Source organism: Galeopterus variegatus, unplaced genomic scaffold (assembly GCF_000696425.1).
Source record: "Galeopterus variegatus unplaced genomic scaffold, G_variegatus-3.0.2 Scaffold506, whole genome shotgun sequence".
In the NCBI taxonomy this organism is placed as follows: Eukaryota; Metazoa; Chordata; class Mammalia; order Dermoptera; family Cynocephalidae; genus Galeopterus; species Galeopterus variegatus.
Window position 1 is genome coordinate 400,831 of NW_007726617.1, and position 8,229 is coordinate 409,059.

The following is an 8,229-nucleotide window of genomic DNA, read 5'->3' on the forward strand; positions in this document are numbered from 1 at the left end:
GTATCCAGTGCATAACAATGGCATTTTAAATAACATCCAACATTTGTATATCACTTTAGGCCATCCAACCACACACGCTTCATATCTCTTTGAAGGTTCAACATTTTGATTTTTTTTTTCCTTTTTGTCTTTTTTCATGACCAGCAATGGATCGCAACCCTCCGTGTTGCTCCCTGCACCTCGCTCAGCCAGTGAGCGGGAACCGGTCCGCATGTGGGATCCGAACCCTCAGCGGGAGCGCCGCCGCGCTTCCCAAGCGGCGCACTGTAGCAGTGTGCCACCGGGCCGGCCCAACATTTTGAATTTTACCAGACTCGCTCCTCTTACCTCTTTAATCACTACAGTATTGCTTAAATATTTGCACATTGCAGATTTTCTAGTTGCTATATATTTTCTCATATACTTCTTTGCATTTACTCTTAGGTACATGTGCCATGTATTCTCCCACTGGATTTTCCATCCCTTAGGTTTAGTTTTTTCTTCCCATTTATTCATCTATGTGCAGATACTCAGGGAGGTGACAGCATGTCAGTTAGTTAGTCCCCGTATATTTATTGAGCACCCATGTGTCAGGCATTGTACTAGGTTCTAGAGCTATGGATGTGGTCCTTAGATTCTAGTGGAAGAGAGAGACATTAAATGACTAAATGCATCATTATAGGTGAGCAAAGGGCCTAAAAGTAGAAAGACAGATGCTTTAGGAAAATGTGGTAGGCTGTTGGAAATCTTTCCCTGAGGAAGTGATGTTTGAACTGGGTCAGTAGGAGTTGGGAGCTAGGCAAAGTGTTGGGGAACAAAGCATTCCAGTCAAAGGGCATAACATGTGCCCAGACTATCAAGTGGAGAGAATACAAAGTACCTGATAGTGTGCAGTAAAGTGTGAGCTCAGCAGGCCTGAGTTTCCTAAACCCTGTACATTCCAAAGGTCTTCAGGACTGCCTGCCTTGACCAGATCCTGAGACATCTGAGCCCCTTCAATATCCTACCTGATAAGAGTGTCTTTGAATACCAGACCAGATAGCCTATACTAACAACGTGATTTATGGTGAACACCAGTTTTTATATACCTAGGCTGCTTTGGGCCATGCTGCTTCAGTTTGAACTCTGTTGGGGCTGAAGACTGAGTAACTAGGTTAGTCATGTGAATGCTGCATGCCTATATGACTGACCCCCAATAAAAAGTCTGGATACCAAGGTTCAGGTAAACATCCATCGTTAGCAATATTTTGTATGTGTTGTCACGAACTGTTGCTGGGAGAATTAAGCACCATCCATGTGACTCCACTGGGAGAGGGCAACTGGAAGCTTGCACCTGTTTTCTTCTGGACTCTGCCCCACATTCTTTTTTCCTTTGCTGATTTTAATCTGTATCCTTTCACTGTAATAACAGTTTTCCTGAGTTCTGTGAGTCCTTCTAGTGAATCATCTAACCTGAAAGTGGTTTTGGGGACCCCCAAAACAGGTAGAGAGAACAAAGGCTGTGGAAGAAGGGAGTGTATGAGGTGATGGAGGAGATTGAGGAAAGGACTGGATTCTTTAGATCCTTATAGGTTATGGTCAAGAATGACATAGTTCTGCCTGTGGGCTTGATCCCAGTGTGGCTACTTTATTTAATTCTATTCCATGGCTGTAAGACTGGATTCTTTAGATCCTTATAGGTTATGGTCAAGAATGACACAGTTCTGCCTGTGGGCTTGATCCCAGTGTGGCTACTTTATTTAATTCTATTCCATGGCTGTAGGCTGCACCCAACCCAAGCTATCTCTCATGAAGGATGCCAACAGAAAACTTTCAAATCAGTGAATTTATTTTGGATGGGATGGCACAAAAAAGCTACTGAAGGAGGTGAGCAGCATTGCGTGTGGGATGCTGCATGCATGATTATTTCCCAGAGAGCCACCTTGGGTTTGCAGTGGAGTTACTACTCAATTTATATTGGTTAAAAGAGACAGTGGTGTGTTTATTATAAAAGCTAGGGGGAAAATAATCCCAGAACTGTTTGCCATACTGAATGCCACATAATGAAAACTCAGAGGTGACATCACCAATTTGTTTCATAATCACATATCCATGGTGACAGAATAAGTCAAGGGAAAAACAGGGTGAGAGAGTGGCTGAAATGATTTAAGCAATTTATTGGCACACAGGACCATGCTATCAAGGTTGTAAATAAATTATCAATTTCAGACATGCATATGCACCAAAGTGTTTCTTAAATTTCTGCTTGCTTGGACAGGCATGCTGCTTTCTCAAGAATATGCCTTGAATCCATAACAGCTGAAGAAAAACTTAAAAGTAATGGAAGAAGTGCTTATAATTCATTTCTAAATCAACAGGGGACTATATTTTTGATGGTATTGGAGGCTTGAGCAGAAGCCTGTTAGGGATGATGCCTGTGCTGGCAGCCAGCACACTCCCACGTCACAGCTGTGCTACCGAATACCTGGGTTGAAGTGTTGCGGAAGCCATGCCGTCTGAGAGCTCCACTGATGGCCCTGGGAGTCCAAATGCCTCAATTCTGGGGGACACAAGATGCTGTTATATATTTTCTAATTACAATGAAGTCTCTTCTCTCTGCTCCCAAGAAAGAAGGCAGTTTATGGTAAGACAGATCCAAGTTTAAATCCTGTTCTACCATGTGACTGGGCAGGTTACTTAAACTCTCTCGGTCTCAGTTTACTTCTCTGTGCACTGGTTATTGTAATAGCGCTTTGTTCATAGGGTTTATTTTCAGGAGGTAATGAGATAATGTCTGTGAAGCACTTGGCAAGTGTGTGGCATGCATTAAGAGCTCAAACAACAACAAAACCAGAAAGGGTATTAGGGTTTTCAATAAATCATCAGACATAAAAAGACATTTTTGAGGACTCGATGCCAGTCACACATACCTCAAGACTGTCATGCTGCGTGAGGACCTCTACATGCTCTGAATTAGATAATAGTGGATGTGACAGAACTGCTGTGTTGAATCAGTTTCAGTGNGTTTTCCTGAGTTCTGTGAGTCCTTCTAGTGAATCATCTAACCTGAAAGTGGTTTTGGGGACCCCCAAAACAGGTAGAGAGAACAAAGGCTGTGGAAGAAGGGAGTGTATGAGGTGATGGAGGAGATTGAGGAAAAGACTGGATTCTTTAGATCCTTATAGGTTATGGTCAAGAATGACACAGTTCTGCCTGTGGGCTTGATCCCAGTGTGGCTACTTTATTTAATTCTATTCCATGGCTGTAGGCTGCACCCAACCCAAGCTATCTCTCATGAAGGATGCCAACAGAAAACTTTCAAATCAGTGAATTTATTTTGGATGGGATGGCACAAAAAAGCTACTGAAGGAGGTGAGCAGCATTGCGTGTGGGATGCTGCATGCATGATTATTTCCCAGAGAGCCACCTTGGGTTTGCAGTGGAGTTACTACTCAATTTATATTGGTTAAAAGAGACAGTGGTGTGTTTATTATAAAAGCTAGGGGGAAAATAATCCCAGAACTGTTTGCCATACTGAATGCCACATAATGAAAACTCAGAGGTGACATCACCAATTTGTTTCATAATCACATATCCATGGTGACAGAATAAGTCAAGGGAAAAACAGGGTGAGAGAGTGGCTGAAATGATTTAAGCAATTTATTGGCACACAGGACCATGCTATCAAGGTTGTAAATAAATTATCAATTTCAGACATGCATATGCACCAAAGTGTTTCTTAAATTTCTGCTTGCTTGGACAGGCATGCTGCTTTCTCAAGAATATGCCTTGAATCCATAACAGCTGAAGAAAAACTTAAAAGTAATGGAAGAAGTGCTTATAATTCATTTCTAAATCAACAGGGGACTATATTTTTGATGGTATTGGAGGCTTGAGCAGAAGCCTGTTAGGGATGATGCCTGTGCTGGCAGCCAGCACACTCCCACGTCACAGCTGTGCTACCGAATACCTGGGTTGAAGTGTTGCGGAAGCCATGCCGTCTGAGAGCTCCACTGATGGCCCTGGGAGTCCAAATGCCTCAATTCTGGGGGACACAAGATGCTGTTATATATTTTCTAATTACAATGAAGTCTCTTCTCTCTGCTCCCAAGAAAGAAGGCAGTTTATGGTAAGACAGATCCAAGTTTAAATCCTGTTCTACCATGTGACTGGGCAGGTTACTTAAACTCTCTCGGTCTCAGTTTACTTCTCTGTGCACTGGTTATTGTAATAGCGCTTTGTTCATAGGGTTTATTTTCAGGAGGTAATGAGATAATGTCTGTGAAGCACTTGGCAAGTGTGTGGCATGCATTAAGAGCTCAAACAACAACAAAACCAGAAAGGGTATTAGGGTTTTCAATAAATCATCAGACATAAAAAGACATTTTTGAGGACTCGATGCCAGTCACACATACCTCAAGACTGTCATGCTGCGTGAGGACCTCTGCATGCTCTGAATTAGATAATAGTGGATGTGACAGAACTGCTGTGTTGAATCAGTTTCAGTGTTTTGGCCTTAAATACTCAGGCCACATTTTAAAGAGCAGCTCATAATTCAGGTGTTATTGACTCCACCGTCAGATGCAAAGTTGTTCTCTGGCCTCCAAAGAGAATGAAGAGAGTGGTCATAGGAGGCCATGGTCTGATCATGAAGGCAGACTCCTCTGTGTCACTGCAACCAGGGAAAATCTTGGCAGGCAGGATATCTGGTCAAAGAAGCTTGAGCTTTAAAGTTACAATGTGGGTTTATATTCCAGCTCCTTCAATACGAGTGTGTCCTTCAGACATGCTTCTCATCTCTCTAAATCTCAGTTCTCTCCTCTATAAAAAGGGGAAAATACCTACCTTGCAGAGTTGCTATAAGGGTAAAATAATATAAAGTGATATATGTAAAACACCTGTTACATGGAAAGCATTTACTTTATAAATGATGGTGATTATGATCACTTTACTTACATGTAAGCAAAGGAGGGTCACAACAAAATGTGAAACGCATTAGTGGTAATTGACATTGTTTTGTGACAAAACAATCCTGTGAGACCAAATTAGTTTCCTTCTCACTAAGAATGGCAAGATACAGACTGCAAAAGTTTTGATCTGAAGCTTGGCAGATGCGTGCAGTTCATTCTGGGAAATGGTTTATGGTTTGGATCAAATCCCTGCCCAGGCAACATGCTCACCATTGCCCTGGGAAGACCTGATCTTGGGGATAATGGGGAGCAGGTAGCAGGTGTGCATGAGGAACAGACCTCCTCAGCCAGAGGAGGATCAGTGATAAGCACCCCTTCCATCCCCCCAGCCCCCACATGGACCAGATCCCTACACGTTATGAACAGCCGTAAGGCTCAGGCTGTAAAGGTGGTGACCAGGTAGAGCTCCCAAGGAGATGTTGGGCAGCTTCTGTGTGTATGCAGGGTGTGGGCCTATTTCCCCATTCTAGTCCTCTCTGCATGTACTGGGACACATGGCCTGCAAGGTAGGCATGGAACCTAGAACCCAGAGAGCAGAAGGACCCCAGTCAAGGAGTCCTGCATGGGAAGTGGAGGTAGGAAAACCAGGATGGGGAGGAAACTTCTCAAAGAAGAGTGTCTGAAAGAACAACCGTGGATTAAACATCAGTTCTTTTAAAAAGGGCTATGTTGAAGATCCATCTTGACTGAAGCTCTAGAGATGAGCTTGATAGGCAGTGGAAGAAATCACATGTGAAATTCCTTGAATACAATTTATTGACTTTAAATAATTTTGTCTAAGGTTACAACTTAAAAAAAAACCTAAAAAACCTTTAACTGTTTTAAAAAAAAATGTGGCTGGTTGTCCTTCCATCCTGACTCCAGTTGTTTCTGCATCCAAACAATTTTCTGGGAGAGGAACCAGAGCCCAAGACATATGGAGAGATGCCTTTTAGACAGAAAGCTTCTGTTCAGTAGAGAACTCTGATCACATACCACAGAATAAACACAAATGAAACTTTAAAAACCATGGGGGAGGGAGTAGATGTTATTGCAGCTACGCCCACTAGCAACTCATGGAGAATAAAACCTTCCTGAATATACAAAGCTAGGGGTGTCTGTCCCCATCTTGGAAAACCAGCCTGTGACAAGGTTGAGGGACTGGGGATGGCTGCCAGACACTGGCATTTTTAAAGGTAACAGTGTTTGAGTTGGCCCCTTCTCCCCTGTTAAGATGTGTGTATTCACAGGAGAAATTCCCAAGTATGTTTCCACCTCTGCTCCCACAGGAAATGCACCTGGTGCTTGGTCTGATGCAGTGGTTCTCAACTGGGCTGATTTTGCTTTCCCAGGGGACACCTGGCAATGTGTAGAGACAAGCTAGGGATGCTGCTAAACATCCTACAATGCACAGGATGGTCCCCACAGCAAAGAATTATCCAGCCCCAAATGTCAATAGTGCTGAGGTTGAGAAACCCTGGTCTGATGCAAATATTCTTTTTAGATGGAAGTGGCTTGTTTCTCCCACTGATAATCTACCTCAGTGTAGAAAGGAGAGGGGTCATGGCTAGTCTCTTTCCCCTCATTGATGGCCGTATACAGAAATGGGGGTGACGAGAAGGCAAAAATATGGGGATAGGAATGAGCCCAAAGGGAGCCTCAGGCTAACCTCCGAAGGTAGAAGGAAGAATAAGGACAGAGTTTTTCATTTCAAGTCAACTCTTACTTATTTAAAACGTGATTTCCTTAAGCACTTAATTATATGTTTATTTCCCTAAGGAACTCTTGAGGCAGAGGAGATCTGCTTAAATTAAGGTGATGGCTTTAATGGGGTTAGAAAAATTTTGTCTCCTTCGAAGGAGCCTTGGGAGAAAGGGAAGGGCAGATTCTTCTCCTGCAGTGCAAAGGATGTGGGGAGGATAAAGTGAAATAGGAACAGAGGAGCATAAAGGGCTAGGATTGGTTGTATGCCTAGCAGGTCAGGATCTGAGTGGAGACACAAACTCAGGCGCAGCTTCAAGCCTCTCGCCTCTCCCTCCCCGTCCTGGTAAGCCCTCAGAATGGAGGGACGGGGTCCAGGAAGTGGGCCATTCACCCCCTTTCCCGCCCCACTCCCCTCACAGGAAAACACACACACACACATACACCCCTGTAGAAGATGCTCTGGTTTGCATCAAAAACCAGATGTGGACATGCTGTTGGGGGAAGGGCAGGTGGGGGAGCGCAGGGTGGATGGAACTTTTGGTGAGAGGAGGGTAAGGGTTTCAGTGAGTCCTCTCTTCGTGTGTGTCCTCTCATTCCTCAGTTGCAGCCTGAATGCCTGGCATTGTGGGTTTCTTCTCTTTGGGAGATGTCCTCACCTGAGTAGCCTACGTGGGTACAAAGGGGATACAGTGAAGGAACTGATCACTCAGATTTGACACATAGAGGAAAACTGGTGAGAGGGCATTTACCACCTCTTTCAGATTGTCAGGACTTCAGCTGATACCCCTTTTGTGTGAGGGTGAGTTGCACAGGGTTGAGTTGGCTGGGTGGCAGCGGAAGGGAGAAAGTAGTGAGGAGCAAGTGGCTAGGCCTGACTTTGGTCTAGGCTACAAGAGATGGGGTCTACAGGGGAACCCTTGACTCCTCCCTCTCCTGTTTCCACACTCCAGGAATACACGTCTATCGTAGTACCACTATATGTGGTTGGACTCTAGCTGCGTCCATCTGCTGCAAGAAGCTGTGAGCTCCTGAGAGCAGGAATTATGTTTCATTCTGCTGGGTAGCCTTCACATCTAACAGAGCCTGGTACATCCAGACACTAGTGCCAGACATTCAGTACATATTTCATGATGAATTTCTACCTTATTCAGCCCAGGAGAAGGGAGAGGGAATCAGGAATACGTTATAGCAAAAAGAGTCCTCCATGAATGGCTGGTGTATGCCATTCATTCCATGTCTCAAGCTGAAAGTGTGGTGGTGGTGATGGCAGGATGGGATCCAATAGGGAAGAAGTGAGGGTAACATCTGAAAAACATGGCCAAGATTCATAGCCCTGGAACTCTTCATTTATTTAATTTAATTTATTTTTTATTGGTTATGAATATTCATGATACCAAGTTGATTGTCACCCCTCGTGCCCATGATGTGAGGGCCAGATTCATATTGGCAGCATACCCATTACCACAAATTGCATTTGTACCCTGTGTCCACCACCCAATTAACCCCAACCTCCCTCTCCCTCCCCCTTCCCCCCACTCCACTTTGTAGCCCAAGGAGTGTTCTCTCCCTCTGCAAGTCCAACACACCACTGTGGTCTTTCTTTCTTTCCTTCTTTCTC

At 44.2% G+C, this 8,229-nt stretch overlaps 1 protein-coding gene across 1 annotated transcript in view; it reads right to left on the minus strand.

Annotated features, from left to right (window-relative positions):
* Positions 1 to 5,666: 5,666 nt before the first annotated feature.
* DUSP23 (dual specificity phosphatase 23) overlaps positions 5,667 to 8,229 on the minus strand; it is a 5,411-nt gene continuing 2,848 nt past the window's right edge. Inside the window, exons 2-3 of the mRNA XM_008569533.1 lie at positions 7,754 to 7,916; positions 5,667 to 7,276 (exon numbers count right to left, since the gene is read on the minus strand). Of these exons, the coding sequence (XP_008567755.1) occupies positions 7,755 to 7,916 (162 nt within the window). The 3' untranslated portion in view covers positions 5,667 to 7,276; position 7,754. The remainder of the gene's footprint in view (positions 7,277 to 7,753; positions 7,917 to 8,229) is intronic.